At 31.6% G+C, this 18,915-nt stretch overlaps 2 protein-coding genes across 6 annotated transcripts in view; one reads left to right on the top strand and one right to left on the bottom strand.

Annotated features, from left to right (window-relative positions):
- Positions 1-12,072, top strand: part of LOC132937891 (afadin) — a 65,686-nt gene extending 53,614 nt beyond the window's left edge. For 2 of the 5 annotated variants that reach the window (XM_061004480.1, XM_061004478.1), the window contains 18 exons: positions 523-798; positions 884-1,033; positions 1,164-1,403; positions 1,486-1,614; positions 1,696-1,761; positions 1,835-1,908; positions 1,964-2,082; positions 2,487-2,636; positions 7,966-8,097; positions 8,184-8,316; positions 8,397-8,711; positions 8,771-8,915; positions 8,989-9,672; positions 9,756-9,904; positions 9,970-10,072; positions 10,548-10,976; positions 11,054-11,160; positions 11,238-12,072. In XM_061004480.1, coding sequence (XP_060860463.1) covers positions 523-798; positions 884-1,033; positions 1,164-1,403; positions 1,486-1,614; positions 1,696-1,761; positions 1,835-1,908; positions 1,964-2,082; positions 2,487-2,636; positions 7,966-8,097; positions 8,184-8,316; positions 8,397-8,711; positions 8,771-8,915; positions 8,989-9,672; positions 9,756-9,904; positions 9,970-10,072; positions 10,548-10,976; positions 11,054-11,160; positions 11,238-11,454 — 3,618 coding nt within the window. In that variant the 3' untranslated portion in view covers positions 11,455-12,072. Of the gene's footprint in view, positions 1-522; positions 799-883; positions 1,034-1,163; positions 1,404-1,485; positions 1,615-1,695; positions 1,762-1,834; positions 1,909-1,963; positions 2,083-2,486; positions 2,637-2,658; positions 4,553-7,965; positions 8,098-8,183; positions 8,322-8,396; positions 8,712-8,770; positions 8,916-8,988; positions 9,673-9,755; positions 9,905-9,969; positions 10,073-10,547; positions 10,977-11,053; positions 11,161-11,237 lie in introns of those variants that run through there. The other 3 variants (XM_061004482.1, XM_061004479.1, XM_061004481.1) reach the window with 3 other exon arrangements.
- A 2,568-nt stretch (positions 12,073-14,640) lies between these two features.
- Positions 14,641-15,455, bottom strand: LOC132938079 (uncharacterized). The gene has a single exon (XM_061004747.1). The coding sequence runs from the start codon at positions 15,112-15,114 to the stop codon at positions 14,641-14,643; it is 474 nt and encodes a 157-aa protein (XP_060860730.1). The 5' UTR covers positions 15,115-15,455.
- Between the last annotated feature and the right edge of the window lie 3,460 nt (positions 15,456-18,915).

Raw genomic sequence — 18,915 nt, 5'->3', positions numbered from 1 at the left:
TTATTTGCTTATTGTACATATGCTACTGTTTGTAATTTTTCTATTTTATTTAAAAATAACCATGTTTAATTTGACCTATATGTAAGATTGAAAAATTTAAAATTAAAATTTTTTTTTTTCATTGAAATTTTTAGCAACATTATACATTTTCAACGACTGAAATCTTTTAAGTTCTTTCCAATTTCTCAATTTTTAATAAATTAATAAAATTTGTAATTGTACATGTTTATAGTGATAATACTGAAAATGCATGTACTGATGTACAATGTACCTAATGAAAATTCAATTAATTCTAAATTTTAGATTTTTTTTTTAAATTTATAATACCTATATTTTTAACTAATAAAGTACCTATGTTAAACAGTAAACATTTTTATTTTATAAGTAAGTCAGTAAGTGTTTTGTGAATAAATGATTAAATGAATAATTAACATATGGCCTATAATTTAAAAAAACAAATAATTACAAATTCCATAACAAAAAAAATAAGTAAAGTAATTTAACGTTTTTCCGTTTGTACAGATCGTCAGTAAGCTTGGTACGATGATGACCACACTTCGCGAAGGCCGCGTTAATGCGTCTCTGACCATCCAAATCTACAACCAAGTATTTAGGTTCATCAACGCTTGGGCGTTTAACCGCCTGATCACCGCCGACACAAGTTACTACACGCGCGCATGGGGAGCGCGTTTGAAGTCTCGAATAGGACGTCTGCAGGCGTGGGCCGAAAGACAGGGTTTAGAAGTTTCCGCCGACTGTCAGTTGGCGTTGATTTCTCAAGCTGCGGATTTGCTACACGTGAGTGATAGACAAACTGACCGAACAAGCCACCAACACCGTGTGCTAATATAATATTTTTATTTTTCTTGTCCTTATTGTCTAGGCGCCAAAATACACTGGCGAAGATTTGGCAAGCATCACTTCCACGTGTTTCAAGCTTAATTCCCTCCAGCTCAAAGCCCTATTGGTTAAATACCAACCAGCACCTGACGAACCAAGACTGCCTCATGAACTCATCGACAATGTTGTTCGGGTAACGGTTTATAATTATTATAGTACATTTAATTATATTTCAACGGTTTACTATTTTACCGTAAATTTCGAAAGCGAATGCAATGACCGAAGAAAATTATTATGTCTAATCGGTTTTTGTTTATACATAGGTTGCCGAAAACTTGGCCGATGAACTAGCCCGATCAGATGGCCGCGAAATACGACTGGAGGAAGAAGACGAACTCATGATCACGTTTGTACAGCCCGAAGAAGGGTTCAGCTACGAGGTGGCTAGAGGTGTCCCCCCGGGTCTCATCGAATTTATTCAACCTCTCCAGCAAGCTGGTATGTGTCGCCTGACACTTCACTCAAACGCGTCTGGACTGTGGACCGTCTACTTTTTACCAAACGTAATGTTCAATACACTTGTTAATAATAAATATAATATTATACACTGAACGTATTATTATCGATTTCCTAAATGTTGAATAGGCCCGAAGTCCTAGTGCGTTAAGTAATAGGAGTGGTGGTTATGCCATGCAAGCACCTGAACCGGACGTACAAACAATACGGTTGCACAAGTCCAACAACGGAATGGGCTTGAGCATTGTGGCGGCAAAGGTAAGTTACTGTGTGTTGTATACTTGTATGATCCGAAGTTTAGTATGGTATTGAGAGTTTTGGTTTGGTTATTTTTTCCAGGGGGCTGGTCAAGAACGATTAGGAATTTACATAAAATCCGTAGTGAAAGGAGGCGCTGCGGACGCGGTAAGTGTAATAAATAATAATACTATTTTTATTGAATTTTAATTCATTGACAAAATTAATTTGTTTTTATTAGGATGGAAGACTTCAGGCGGGCGATCAACTGTTAAAAGTTGACGGACAAAGTCTTGTCGGCATCACTCAAGAAAAGTAAGTAACCTAATTTTGCTCAATTTCCCTAACTCATATTAAATTATTAATTCAGGGCTGCGGAATATTTGGTGCGTACAGGACCGGTAGTGTCATTAGAAGTAGCCAAACAAGGTGCTATACACCATGGTCTGGCTACGTTGCTTTCTCAGCCGTCTCCCGTCATGACTAGAGGTAAGATTTAAAACATAATCTTAATTTAGATCTAATTTTGTCAATAATATTTTGTATAACACGAGAATGTGTTGTTGTATAACCGGGATGTTAAATAAAAATGCTTTTGTTGGTGATTTGTGAACAAACCCGTCGAGACAAATTTAATCGATTAAAACAACTATTTCTACTCCTACTAATGATCTGTTTCATATTTATGACTAACTTGCTTAATATAAATCGATGCGTGTTAACGTAAGTCGATCGCTTTCTATAAATCATTCTCTTATTACGTTTGGAAAAAGCAAATAACAAGACGCGCATTTCGTCCATCTGAAAAAAAAATATCTTTCGAAATAAAATATAGAAATATCGTTAGACGGCCGTGTAATATATATTTACGACTAAAAACCACCCATTGTTAGATTCCGTCCGTAGGGTAAGGCCAATATCTGATTATCAGCCCCGTGTGAAAGCGAATATTCCGCAAGGCAGTTTATCGATGCATGACATACACGAATGTAGCGACGAAGAGGTGATAACTACTTGGATGACGGACATACTATCTTTATCAGGTGAATTGTGTGTGGGTTATAGGTGTTGGTGTTGGTGGTGGTGTTGTTGGTGGTGGTATTGCAGGTAGAACAAACGTAGCGTGCTGCAGGGATCCTACGCAACCCCGCTTTGGGCACATGCCCTCTTGCAAACCCCCGTCCGATTATCTATCGGTACCGGACGTCCGTAAGAAATGCTATAAAATACCTCCGGAAAACGAGCTGTGTCTGTGCGAGGACATATTCCAGCAGCACCAGGCCAAGCTGATTAACTGCGACATGGAGGACGCTAGCGCCGTTGAATCGTATAAAGACCCGGACTTCGATTCAAATGAAAACGTGTGTGACGGTATTGCCAATAGCGAGTGTTGTTGCGGCGGTGGTGACAAAAATAGCGGCGAAGGTGAATCGCCCAAGTCATCGTCGTCGTCGTCGTCGTTATCGTCCGATACTTTTGCCAGAAATGACCAAAAGAATGTCGCCGTGGAAGAAGTGGTCGTGGAAAGCCAGGAAAAACTCACGGCCGAAGAACGGGACAAAGTCCTACGTGAACTCGAAGATATCGTGACGGGAAATTTCCTGACCAAAGTCCGTCGGTTTAGCCAAGACGTTTATTCGGATTCTTCTGCCGGTGATGACCATCGTGTCGGTTCTGGCCAGTTGCAGCTGACCTGTGCCGCGGCTGCGGCCAGACTACGTGGCAAACGATCCAGTTCGTTGGACACAGATGAGATTGTCAACTACGGTAAAGTGGCCGAGCTGACTCGAAGGTTCTCAAGGCTAGGCGAGGCCGGCGTGATCACACCCCGACATTATCGTTCTGAACCAGATTTCTTCGATGAGTCCGCGACTTCCGTCCGTCACTTCCGCCGTCGTCATCACCGCGAAGATGGCTTGTCATCGTCCTCGTCCTCATCGTCCGGCGATGGAATTGGTGGTGGTGGTGGTGGTGGTGGTGGTGGTGGTGGTGGTGATGTTGTTACCAGTAGTGGTGACGATTACGAAGTCGTCCGTCAACCCATCCGAATGGTGTTCATACGGCCTATGAGCGTCAGCGATGATCGGCTTAATAACAGGAGCGGTGGCGTTGTGTTGACCGAAGTGACGAGCGACGGCGAGAACGACGCGAACCAGCAACAGCAGCAACACACTTTATCGAACGCAACGCAAAACCGGCGGCGGTCTTTCAGGAAAAGCGTTGCATTTGACAGTTCGATGAGTTCAGTCGATGGTGGTGGTGGTGTTGATTGCGGGAGCGGCGACGATGTGGCGGTGACCCGCTATCGAAAGCTGAAGGGTGGATGGCAGCAACCACATACAGATCAGCACTGGCAGCCTGCGACGACTGACCGCCGGGCCGCCGCCATTAACTACAGCAAGAGCTCAGACACGGTGTCTGTGTCGAACTTTTGCCGGTCTCACAGACGATACTCAAGCGTGGACGTGTACGACCAAGTTAAAAACATCGTGTTTCTGGACGTGGAAAAAACGGAAAAAGAGTTCCGGGATGGGCTGCTAGCTGAAAAAAACCGGCGACGGGAAGCCATCCGGGATTACATGGCCAACAAGGAGCTGCTGCTAATGAAGATGAAGTCGGCTAGCGTGGGCGGTGTGCTACGCTGGAACCAAGAGCATCAGGACACGCTGCTGGACGACGAGGAATCGCCGCAGTCGCCCGACTCGGACGGTGGGTCGTCCGAGTCGTCGCCGTCGCCGCCGCCCAAGGACGGACTACGGAGAGTCCTCCGCACTGGATTAAAAGGCAGGCGGATTAGGAGGTTAAGAAAGTTAGAATCGAGAAGTAGCGGCTTAGCGGTGGCAGACCTCTGGCGCGTCGTCGGTAATAGAGACGTACCGCCGCCGTCGTTGTCGTCACGTCACAGTGCTGCAGGTTGTTGTTCGACTGCAGAACCACCCGATAATCATAATATTACGCTGTGAGCACTGAAATACACACTTGTAACGAACAAAATTGTACATATAGAAGAACGAACGAACGAAAATATAATTTCCGCTCGCTTTTGCTTATTCTGTAGTTAGTACGTCGACTATATGGCTTTGCTTGGTGTGCAGCGTTTGTATTGCGTTGTTGTATTTTTTTTATTTTGCACGTAGTGTTTTAGAGTTCTGTAGTAAATATAAAACGCGGTGTAAAACTGTTATATTACCTTCACACAGGCACGTAACCAGGGATTCCCATGGGACGAGTCTTGGGAAGGGGTAGTTGTTAGATTAAAAACATGGATAAGGAATACTTTACTTCATATATCTCAATCGGCGGGACTTTCTAGTATTAGCAAATCTTCGCTTACCGTAGATTCGATAAGAGGAAAGTCTAATGTCTATGTATTATAGTAGATACTATATGACGTGTTTTGACAATATTATTTGGGAATTTTACTGAAATGCAAAATTCATATTTATTGATATAACAATCTTCTCGAACTATTCCCAAGGACTATTTGATTCATATTTTGTTATTTTGATTGGAATGATACAAGTTATGTCTTCGATTGTAACATTTAGTGTGAGTGCCGAGGTAGAACAGGATATCCGTTTCTTTCACGCCAATTATAATATTTAATTAAATCAATTTATCATTACTATTTCGTGGTAAATTGCTTATTTTGCTGAGTATAATTTATAACTTCACCATCTGCATGTAATTATGTAGTTCTTAGTTCATAATTGGTTTTGTTTATAAGTTTAAATGTACATGTTTTTTTAGTAGTATTAATTTGTTGAACAGTAGGTGCATTTAAAACCCTCAGTGCAATATCGCTCCCAATCATGGTTTTGTACGATTAAATAATTTAAATTAAATAAATATACTTACTAAAAGCGTTTCAAAAATAAATCGAAATATTGTAAGTTACCTAATATTATGTTAACACATTTAGAATTTATACGACGTCAAATAATATCCATGGATCTCCCTACACTCTACGCCGTTTTCTGTCTTGTGGAGAGAAAATGTCTCATCATTTTCTGCGTTTAAATAATTGTTTTATTAAACAATTGAAACACATATCACGATTTTATCTCGCACAGTACACTTTCTATTAATTATAATTTGTATTTACCTGATCTTTAAGTGTACCTATTTGTATTTTTATAATTTTATTTCATTCGCTGTTATGTTAATGAAAGTTCTACGTGATTAGTATATTTATTTATTTATCATTTTTTTTTTTAACTTTTAATTTAATTTATTCATAGTTTTGTTATGTTAATTATTTAACTTTAAATGAATGGAATATTTTAAAAAGTTCTATGGTAAAATAATATTTTTGGTTTTTTCTTAGTCTTTTAAATTTATATTTAGAACGATTGCTTCATGATATTTGGGTTTGGAAAATTCGCGATTAGGTTTGAAATTTAGAATATATTTCCATTTAACTTTTGATATCATACAATTCAATATTTTTTCACAAAATGTGTACTTATTGCTTATTTTTATTAATAGCTTAATCAAAATGGTAATTAATATTTACTGTTTATTAGTGGAATTTTTTTATAGAAATTAATAATTACTAATTATTAACAACGAATATTTTAAAACATTAAATTGCCAATTTAGTATTGTTGTACATTTGTTTTTCTAATTACAATATTTTTTTTTATCAATGATTACCAAGTTATTATTTTAATTTTAGTTGATTGTTTTAATGTTCAAGTTTAGGAACCTTTGGAATTCACTTTTAGATTCTGAGCGAAGCGATGAATGCATTGATTTTACAATGATGTGTTTTTTTTTATTTTTTTTTTATTTCTGTCGTCACCTTTTAGGACAGTAAAAGTGCTTGGATTTTCTTCAACAGTAACTTTATTGATAGGAAAGTGAATCTAGTTGGTACTCTGGGGGGTCAAAAGTAAAAATTTCCCAGTAGTTTTCAAAAGCGACGTGAAAAACAAAAGAAAAAATAAGGAAAAACGGGAATTTTTACGCAAAATCTGTTTTTGAGAAAATCGATTTTGGTTTTTGGTGTAACTCTAAAACAAATGACCGTAGGGAGATTAAATTTTGACTGAATGTTTATAATTGCATTTCCTATACACCATAAAATTTTCCAAATATTTTGAGCTGTTTACGGACATTTTCAGTTTCCATTTTTTTTAGTTTTTTTTTTCTATAAATATCAATAACATTTTATTTGTTGGGTAAAAAAGCATGAAAATTTAATAGAAGGCTCCTAGGTTATTGTTTCAAAGGCAGATGAAAAAAATTAAAAATCCTTAGTCACAGTTTTTATTTATAAGCATTTAAAGTTCAAATCTTGACAAAATACGGAAAAATTGCAAAAATTAGCAAATTATTTTGAGTTGAGAATTCATAAAAATTTTTCTTTTTAAATCTAAGATTTTAAAATGTAATATAAGATTACTCATAAGTTTGTCTACCTTTATCAAAAAAAAAAATGTCTACAAGAAACTTAAATTAAATATTTATGAGTGTCTGAAATTTATATTTTTACAACATTTGATATTCACTCGATTTCTCATGTAACGATTTTCTTATTTTATTGTAATTAAAAAACGAATGACTGTAGATACTTGAAAATTTCACTGAATGTTTGGATTAGCATTTTCTATACACGATAAAATTTTGAAAATATTTTGACTCTTTTTGAGCTGTTTACGGACATTGTCAGTTTTCAATTTTTTTAGTTTTTTTTTTCTATAAATATCAATAAAATTTTATTTGTTGGGTAAAAAAGTGTGAAAATTTAATATAAGGCTCCTGATATATCGTTCTAATAGCAGTTAATATATAAAAATTAAAAATACATAGGCACAATTTTTTTATATAAGCATTTAAAGTTCAAATTTTGACAACATTTATCAAATTTATAATTTATTAATTATTTTGTAGTTAAAAATGTATAAAATGTTTAACTTTTATGGCTAAGGATTGAAAATTTAAAACAAGGCTCCACGTAAATAGGTTATATATAAATTACTTTATTCACAATAATATCATCAAATATACTTGGTAATATCATAGGCTGACTGGTCGTTTTCGCTCAGAATCGTTTTTCTTATACAATGATATTATATCATTGAATTCAAATTTAACACCATCCATTACAGTGACCCACTTGTAACCTACTGTATAGCAGAGCGACATCCTCTTATCCACCTTTTTAAATATTACATTTTCTAAATGTTTGTTGTCAATATAATATGTACACTTATTGATTTGCTTTTATTTTAATAAAACAAGAAAAGCTGTATGTTTGTTTTATGTAGTCTTTGTGATTATTTATTGGATATATATTTTAGTTGAATGCTCACTTTTATATAATACTTTTTTACATATTAAGTATAATTTGTATTGTTATTGAATTAGGTCCTCGTCGTATGAGCGAACGGGACTTACCGTCTCGGGTGTTGAGCGAACAACAAAACATCAACTCCAGAGGTCCACCACCTCACCATCTGTCACAAATTCAAAGTTCGAAGTCCGTCCCTTCTCTCCACAGTAAGTTTTTCAACTAAGTTATAATCTTACACACAACTAATACTAACGTTATTGATATATTTTAAATATACTTACACTTTTTACAGGCGTTGAAGGGGCTAGCACAGCCATACCTCCCGTAGTCGGTAGACCACCAACTCAACACGAAGTATTTAATCCTGGATACAATCGCACTTCAACCACATATAATCTTCATCAACAAAACACACTTAGATCTCGGTAAAAAAAATTGTATTTGTATTTAATTGCCCCACATAATAACTTTTCTTCATTTTTAATATAAACATTTTATGTTTTAGGTCTAGCCAAAATCTAAATGATCCTCGTCCACACTCCCAAATGGCTATTCGTCAACCATCTAATCCAAATCTCTTAAATGGAAACTATCATCCAGAAAGATCACCATCTGTGCATCCAAGTGTATATCAACCCCAACAGCATCCTGCATATCAACAGCATGTACAGCAACAGCTATTGATGCAACAACAATATAATAGTCCTACTCCAGAAGTGACTAGTGAACGCTTTTATCAAAACGTTAACCAAATATACAGAAATCAAGACCAAAATGGATATGGTCCATCTGGAAAATTGCCAAGTCCTCCTAACGAAAGGTATGTTTGTTGTTTAGGCATACAAGTGTATAAATTAAAATGAATGTAAACATTTTCAGAACTCCAAATCAATTGCAAAAGAGTTTCAGAGGATCGCAATCATCGTTGCAAAGCAGACAAAGCTCAGATGTGACACAACATCTGAAAGACAGACCCACATCGGCTTATATATCTAATAAGGATACTTACAATTTACAAAACCAAGTAAGAATATTGATCTTATGATTTTTTCTTACGAATATCTGATAAAAATGTATTTAATACTTGATGTTAACAGGGAATGACAATGCGTTCTCAATCATCACGGGATATGTTAAGACAGGATGCAAAATTGCAAGAGATGACAGAAGAAGTTCGTAGACGTGAAATGAGATCTAGTGGAGTTATGTCTCCTCACCAATATGCTACACAACAGAGACCACCACCTAATCGTGCTCAGCCATATCACGGTTACCAGGAAGCCAAGCCTACCCCATATCTTGGAGATCAAATAAAACCACAACAAGATATAGTTCGTTCTCAACAATTTAATCAGCCAATGAGAGCTACAATTCCTGAGCCCATGCCACCCGCCTACAGAGAATCACCACCACCACCTCCTCCACCACCAACCTCGACTCACCCATTGTACCAGACAAGTCCACCACGCAATGAGCCTAACCGATATATGGCGAGTGGGGGTGAACCACCTAGAGGAGGTTTCTATCAGGCGCCTGCAGAGCCGTCTAAGCAATACCCATATCAGGGAACTAATCCGTGGCAAAGAGAAGAAAAAGAAAAAGAAGCAGAACGTAGGAGAGAAGCTGCTAGAATGTGGCGCGATCAACAAATGAGCGAACTTGTAGCACTTGGACCAAACAGAACTGTTAGCCAAGAAGAACAGTTGCGAGCTCTAAGGTTAGAGAAGGAATTTGAGCGTAGGGCTCAAGAAGAGGGAGAAGATGATGATGATGATGATCAAGTAAAATTAATAATATTTGGTGTTTTAATTTATGATATATGGTTTCTAGTAAATTTATTAAAATTAATTCAATCATGAATTAGGAGGCAAATGAAAGAGTTCAACAGTTGATGCGAAGTGCCCAACAACAAAGTGATAGGAGACCACCCGCAAATACAGTTCGAACTCCAAACAATAATTTTAATTACATGAATGGTTCGCAAAGAGGTCCACAACCTGTACCATCTAATGGGTATGTTTATTTTTATTATGAATTCTTAATGCTGAGTAATAATATTTTGTATTATTATTTAAAAGAATTAATGATGAAAAAGAACGGTTAAGAAGACTAAAAGAAATGAAAACAAAACAAGTGGAAATGGAAGCTATGAGGGAAGCAGAATTAAAACTTAAAAAAAAGGTTTGTTATGTAAAAATATAAAATAACATAGATTTTTTTCAATTAAATACAGAATTGTATGTTATTATTTTTTTCAAAGATCAAAAAAAAATGTTTACCTATGTCTGATATGCATGGTTACATATTTAATATAATTATTGATAAGAGGTTGAATTTTAGAATGCTTCCATTATTTTATAATTTATTAATATTATTCAGTAGACATTGATTATTATAGATAAATTATTTAACATTTAAAAATAATATTAATATTTAATAGATTGCCAGTAATTCATTAAAACAAGTATAACTATCAACTCAGTTAAAAAAAAAAATTCTTTTGATTCAAAACTAACAGTAAACGATTATAAATCAAACAATTTAATTAAATTTTTAATTGAATTAATAAATAAACATGACTAAAAATATAGTTTCCAAGCTGTAGCTAGTCATCATACTCACTTGGTTTCACACGTATTGGTTTTTTCAATTTCAGGAAGAAGAACTTAAGTATCAACAACAACAGCAACAGCTATTAAATCAATCATATAATAACAATACGCCTAATAGACTTAACCGCTCTGTGAATCCACCCAATAACTTATCATTGGATAACTCTGGTTATGGTTATAACTTGGCTTCACAAGGAAGCTTACCATCTCAACGATTGGACAATTTGCTGGGTGGTCCTAACAACAATGACCCGCCACAGCCCCCTGAACGTGGCTCTTCATATGCTATCATGAGTCAAGTGGATACTAAAGCAACTACACCTAGACCTCCAGTTCTCACATCAACACCAAATGGAGTAATAACTACACCAAATGCAAACACCACACCCAAACGTGTATCATTCCAAGATCCTACATCAATGCCGCCCTCACCACCATCCCCAACGTTGGAGAAAATTATGGAAGACCCTGATGTAAGAATTGTTTATTTATTTTTTGTGATATTAAAAAAAATAATTATTGTACTAATAATTTTTTGTATGTTCAATAGAACTTCATTGATCAGGCCGAAACAATGTTAGCATCACCACGAAGTCCAGACATTCAGTTTACCAGTGGTAATACACCAGGTGTGATTGGATCACAAGAAGTATACAGGTAAATAAAAATATTAATAAATTAATATTTATTTAAGTATAAGTAAAAAAGTTATAAATAATTTGTTTGTATATTAGGGATCCAAGACAGCGTTTACTAGCTGAGCAACAAAAACAACAAATGTCTAATAAAGCAGGTAGTACGGTGCCAGAAAAATTAAGTTTTAAAGAGAAAATGAAAATGTTTGCCATGGAAACTGGTGAAGATGGTACGCCTAAAGATAAAGTAAAAATATCTAAAGCTCAACGAGAGATTGATAACTTAGGAGCATCAAGTACACCTTTGACTAACTAAATAATAATATTTGAACAATATTTTTAGATATGCACTTAAACATCCCATTAAAATTTAGTAATTTTTTTTTTTACATAAAGGTTTACCGGAATCTTAATTATTACATTTAAGTATTTCATTTTTTTCTTTAATCATCATCATATTATATTTAATAAGTACAAGTCTTAAATTTGTGATTTATTATAGTTGAATATTAAACTATAGTTTATTTTCTATTATATTGTATTGTTATATTGTTGAGAGTAATAGCGTTTAAATTATTATCGTTGAATAGTTGTACCATCGTGTTTTATTTTTTAATTTTTGCTGCTTTATATGAAGTATCACACTATATTTTTTCGATTATGAGTTTCGAACAATTTCAATAATTAAATTTGTTCACAAATTATTCAAGATCTACTTAGAGCAATACATTGTATACAATATATTTAAGAATTAATATTGTTATCTATACAATCAAACATTTCATATTATTATTATTATTATGATCATTTTTATTATTACATTTTTTTTTATATATAATTTTAATTTATTGTAAGCTCTTAGTTAAATTTTTTTATTTTGTTTTAATAAATTTATTTGAGTTGAAAAAAATAGTAAAGACATTTAAATAAAAAAAAGTTATATTATATAATTATAAAATTTTGTTTGTACATTATTGTGTAAAACGAATATAATTTCGATTTCTAAAAGTATTTTATAATATTACTGTATTTACTATATTATAATATTTATTACTCATTTTTATCATAACTATTGTAATTATTATTATTAATTGTAAAAATAAAAACAAAATTATATATATATATATATATACATAATATTACGTAATATAGTTAATATCGTATATTTTTTTAATAATATATCAATTTTTTTAGTGTTTATATTGATTTTGTATCTTGTTTCCGATTTAGTTAACTACTATCAATATTCAATACTGTTGATAAAGTAGACACCTAGAAATATAAATACTATATTGTAGTACGTCAGATTACAAACCACTACATTTGAAGTTCAAACATTATGTCATTGTGTAAACTACATTCATACTATCGTTTATGATGTGTATCACTGTTATATAATTATATTAATTGTATACATATTACCTTAGATTGAAACAATTCACTGACGTTTAAATATTTAATGAACTAATCATTGGCCACTAAATTATGTTTAAGGAACCATTAGCTATTTACTATTGATTCATTGAATGTTTGGTATTTGTGTATGCAACAGCATTAGTGTCCTTAAAAACAAAATTGTTTAGACTCACAACAATTGAATATTTTTTATTTATTTAAATTGTTAGTATTTGTTACAATTGGTTACAGATAATTAGATAATGTTAAACTATTATAATTTATTATTAGTAGAAAGATGGTACCTATATACACATTTTTACTAATATATAATATACATATTATGTTTTTAAATACTTATGAACACAATTACAATGATAAATTTTATGATTTGCTTTCTTAATTAAACTCATATTTTATATGTAAACACATAAAGGCGAATAACCGATATTAGCGATAATGGATTTATCATAAAGAAAAAGATAGAAATAAGATTAATTATAATCCAGAGGTAGAATGATACAGGTATAATTATTAAATATAACTAATTTTTAAAATCAAATGCCTAAAACGAATGACCGTTATGTGAAACCACAGTTTTTGACCGATTTTCATAAAATGTTTGTCAATAGATTCAACAAGATTCATAGAGTGTCGTCGCGGCTTCTACTTTTTATTCCTTACTTTTTACTTTTAAAAACATAAATATTGAATTTAATACTCACAAAAGACTATCATTTTTATTTTTGTTCTGTTAGCATTGATTGTAACATGGTAATTTTCGTTGAAAACAAAATGGTTTTTATGATTGGAAATTTTAAACCTGTATTTAATCTTGTTCAAAACAACTCAAGCCAAGGGCCGTTTTACAATCATAGTTTAAACCTTGGTTACGCTTAACCCACTGATTTTACCGGTTAAATTCAGTGGTTTAGCCTTAGTTTAACCATTGTAATACGGGCCCTAACTGTGTTAAAAATCTTTTAAGTTAACATTTAACAGAGTTCAAGAAGGGGTAAATCCATGGCGTCACTGTCCAGAATCATCTAGTAATTTATAAATCATAAATATAAATATTTATAGATTATATACCATTCATATTATGTGTATGATGCCTAACATTAAACTATACACAATAATATTAACAATTTGAGTGTAGCCAAGCAACACTTTGTAAGTATATTATAAGTATTATATACCTGAACTTATTTTATATTTGATGAACTTCATTGTAAAAGTATTAATAATAATAATAATAAAAAAAATATTTACAAAATTATCAAATTATCAATGTTGTTCTAGTAATACACATTTGAATGTATCCGGCTTAAATAAAATGTAGTACAGGGAATTATGATTTATGAGCTTATATTAAAATATATATATTTAGCAAAGTTTATACCCTTTTAATAAGGCTACACTATATGGTAGAGGTAATGAAAGTATGACATTGTATAATATGTACCATTGTACCTACCTTGTAAGTTTAAGTATTTATTGTTGCATGCGATATGGTCAGACTATAGAAACAACTATAAATATTAAAAATAGTTTTATGTGAAAGTTAATTAGAACTCTAGTACCTAGTTGGTATCGTTAAGATACTGATTGTAATAATAAAAAAAAAATAAACAAATTATAAATAGGTATGTAGGTAACTATATTTTTATAATACTGATACATTAATATGAAGTATTGTGCCATTGGTTAATACGGGCAGTATACTTGAGGCCTTTTCAGGGCCGTCCCGAAAGACAAATCATGGGGGGGCTTGATTCATTAATTTGCCAACTCAAAAAAAAAAATTTTCTCGCTCCGCTCGAATTATAATTATTATTATTAATTTATTAACATACATCTCAATAACTCATAAACATAGGCATACTTATTATACACTATTCAATACCTATTTATTGATCTTCACCAGTACATAGTCACTACCTAGTCAAATTAATTTTTGGATATTGGTCAGCATTACCAAAAGTAGGTACCTACACAAGATTAGGTAAAATAAAAACTTAAAACACACAATTTTATGAGTATTTAATCACTAATAATAAATTAATAATTATGCATGTATCACAATAAATAATAATATATACAATTTTTAAAATTGAATTCTTCTTTGTTTTATATTGAACCACTGAGTTGCTATTTTACTTACATCAACTGTATCTAAAATATCTTTTTCAATACTTAACAGCATTAGGGAATCTAATCTATTGTCTGTCATTGTAGATCTTAAATGATTTTTTATCAGTTTAAGTTTGCTAAATGTCCGTTCATTAGTAGCTACACTTACCGGTGCAGTTAATGCTAATCGACAAATATTATTAGCTAATGGTAGGATATGTTTAACTTCTTCACATTTTTCAATCATACTGAGAAAATTTGTTGTCATAGTTAAACTCAAATCTTTGCATATTTCTTTTAATATTTCCAATTCAGTTTGAATGGCATCAATATCCTTGCACTTTGCAAAATCACTGTTAGGAGGAAATATTAACAAAGCATTTTGTATATTTTCAATGCTCATATTTTCATTCTTGAATGGAAATGAGAATATTTTATACAGTGGCATTATTGTATCAATAAATACTTTTAAATTGTCTTTAGATAAATTAATAAGTGTAGACAGTATACATTTGAACTCTTTTTTATAAAATATATGAAAAGTTAAATCAGCTTGAGTACCAGCATTTTCGTCCAACCAAGTGGGCTGTTTTCTTGTACGGTGATGAACTTTGAAATCAGATTTTGAATCTATACCAAGATTTGCTGCGAACAAGGTTGCGCTGTCAATCAGATCATTTATTCTTTCTGAATCTGAATTAATATCTTCTAAATTTTTAATTGTAGCCTCTATTAAAACAGCAGCATCAATTACACATAAACTTTTTGTTTCTAATGTCTCGGTTAGTGATTTCAATTTATACATTATATTTTTCATAAATACCAAGGAGACAATGAAGTCAAATGAATGCATCTTTTTATTAATGCCAAATGCTTTTGTCCTAGTATTTCTATCGAATAAAAAATTCTTTTTCTTGTACTAGTTTGATGGATTCTTGTCTTTTTGATCTATTCATAATAATGTCAATATGATTTGACTCTTTCATAAAGCTGCGGTAATCATTTAAAGCTGCTTTGTATGATAAAGAATTAAAATGCTGTTCCAACTTGCCTAATTTTGCTTTTCCTCGACTTTTCATTTTTTGCCATGTATTAACACCTTGCTTTACCCATGCTTCATTTGAAAACTGTCTTCCTAACCCTTTTGGAAATAATGAGCACACAAAACAATATGCTGAATCAGTAATCAAACTATACTCTAGCATAGGATATTCTTTTAACCAAATAGGATTAAAACTTTTTTGTTTTGATGGATCAATATCACTGTTGATTGGATATTTTAAAAGTTTAGGTTGGTGTGGACCCAATGATAAAAGATATTGCCTTTGTGAAGAAGAAGTAATATCACACCGCCGCCCTGGATCATGTTCAACAAAATAATTTGGTTTAGAAACTGATTGTATATGGTCAGACGGACCTGATAAGTTGTCTAATACTACTTTGGCATTTTTTAAAAAACATTCTGATTTCAATTTTATTCTATTAATCACTTGTTGACTTTCTAACATAAACATAATTGGATTTGGCAATGTGTCTTCTTTCAATTTTGACAGCAAAGTATTACACTCATTTAAATTTGATACTAAGTCCTCCATTTGGCCAGCACATAACAACCATGATATTTCTTCAGAATTTTCATCAATATTATGTTCAATAACTTGTTGAAAATTCTAAAATATATATATATATATATATATAATATACCAATACTATTAAGTATTAATAAAAGTAGTACCTATTATTATATTTTATATGAAATAAACTAAATTTGAATACATTTTAATATAATTTTAAAAAAACGTTGGTTATGCTCATTTAGCAGTTACTAGTCCTAAAACTTTTTTGATTTTTGATTCATTCATAACACTTCTACAATATATTTAAACAAAAATATATTTTGGTATTTTTATGCATTGTGAATGGGCATTATGCATTATTAGATATAAATGTAAAATTATAAATAATAAATCCATTACTAATTACCTAACAATTTATTTAATTATTAAAATTTTAAATTTAATTATTAAAATAATAAGTACCTACCTCAGATTTAGAATCAACATTATCTTTTTGAACAGTAGAGTCCGATTTATCTTTAGATAGTTTTTCATCATTATTATTAATGACTGATGAGTTTGAAGAGTCATTTTTCTAAAATAAAGTACAACAAATTAAAATACGTAATTAGGATTTATCAGATATATTTTTATGAAAATGGTTTTTTTTTATGAATTTTTAGTTCAAAAAAAGCAAATCTTTTTAGTATTTAAGCTATAAATTATAATATTATTATATTATTTTATACTTGTATGCAATATGAATGGTCAATGGATATTAGATATAAATATACAATCATAATATTATATGATGTAATAATAGTAATAAATAATAATTAATAATATTTATAATATATAGGTATGTCCAATGTTCATTTTATACCAATTAATGATCAATTTGATTTGTTTAAATATCAATAACAATATTAACAATACCTCAGATTTAGAATCAACATTATCTTTTTGAACAGTAGAGTCTGATTTTTCTTTAGATAGTTTTTCAACATCATTATAACTGACTGATGAGCTTGAACACTCATTTTCCTAACATAAAAAATAAAATAAATTAAAATAATTTGTATTTAATACGATATATTTTTGTTATAATGATTTTATGAACGTTTAATACAACACAAGCTTACCAGTTACTGAGTTAACTATTAAATATTAACGATAAATCATAATAATATATAATATACTAATAAAAGTACTTAGGTTCATTTTTTTCAAGGCATACCTAATTATAAATATTTATTACAAAAAATATCAAGTATAATAAACGACTTACCGGTATCATTACCCGTTTATTCAAATTCCATGTAGCTGCTGCACTTTCGAACGGATTTTTTGGTGCACCAACATGTTTAATATTTACTCGTTTTCCACGATGTAATTTTTCCTCGTGGTTTTTTTTGAAATCGTCATTAAATTGACTGCCACATTCTAAACATTCAACTTTAACACGTTTTCTTTTTCTTTTATTATTAACTTCACTCATTTTTGTTGAACAAAAGAAAATATAAATAATAAATATTAAATTATTAAATATGTTTATGCGCAGAGGGCCAGTGACAGAGTGTGGTTAACATGTATTGTGATTTTGATTATGATTACTGATTAGGGTAATATAATTAAAAATACGCTGCAAATAGTATACACGTTGTTATAAATAAAATTATCTGTATAAATAACATGTACATATTTTTATACAAACTATACGGGCATACGGCTATATAGTAATATATACTAACAAAGACACAGACCGTTGACGACGGTGACGTCCGATACCGGCTCAATAATACATACCCAATCTATTTTTATCACGCTTTATCGCTAATGAAAGTATTAGTATTATTCTTATAACATATTCTTCATACGTTAAAAATAATAATTTAATATTAATATATTAATATCATTAATAGAAAATAATGATTTTTTTTGAATTTTTGTTTCTGTCAAATAAAATATTAATAATAATATTTTAATATATTATTATTAAATGTCGTTAAATTGCCGACTCGGTACCTCAATATCAAATGTGCCGACTGACCAAGCCGTGGGGGGGTGTGACACCCCCCCACACCCCCCCCCCCTAGGGACGGCACTGGGCCTTTTAGTCCATAGCTAAAATTCCTATCTACTTACTTTTGAACATTATAAATAAATAATTTATATATTCACTCACTGATCGCTACACATCTCAAAAACTACAAAATGTACAAACTTTAAATTTGGAATAGTGGTTGCTCTAAATTCTAATAGTCTAATGTTCTAGATGTGCAATAGCCAGTATGTAGGGATTTTATGAAATTCACATTTCTCAATTAAGGATTTTGAGATTCACAATGGAAATTGGAAATTTTTTTTTTATAAATGATTGCCATTGGTTATTTAGGTACCTATAAACCTAGGTGAGGTAGAAGCAGGCATCAAATTGTCGCGAACTCGCCATTACAACGGTCTCCAATAAACAAATTATATCTTAAAACAATTAATACGAGAGCTTATATTTTATAAAATGATTATTATATAATATTATGTTTGTTGTCTGTATTCTGTAAACTCGAAAACCACTGCCGATATTAAGGACAATTTCAGAGATTGTTCTTAGAGTTACCATGAAAGTTTAGAGAGTAGTTTGAACCACGTTCGGAAATATACCAAGAGCTATACAATCTGAAAACCGATAGATA

The sequence above is a fragment of the Metopolophium dirhodum genome, chromosome 2 (genome assembly GCF_019925205.1).
Source record: "Metopolophium dirhodum isolate CAU chromosome 2, ASM1992520v1, whole genome shotgun sequence".
Classification (NCBI taxonomy): domain Eukaryota; kingdom Metazoa; phylum Arthropoda; class Insecta; order Hemiptera; family Aphididae; genus Metopolophium; species Metopolophium dirhodum.
The sequence above is the reverse complement of the archived record's forward strand: the minus strand, read 5'-3'. Positions and strand labels throughout refer to the sequence as shown.

Excerpts from the sequence above, each read along its gene's own strand:
- LOC132938079 (XM_061004747.1), bottom strand. The coding sequence starts at position 15,114 with ATGCCACTGTATAAAATATTCTCATTTCCATTCAAGAATGAAAATATG.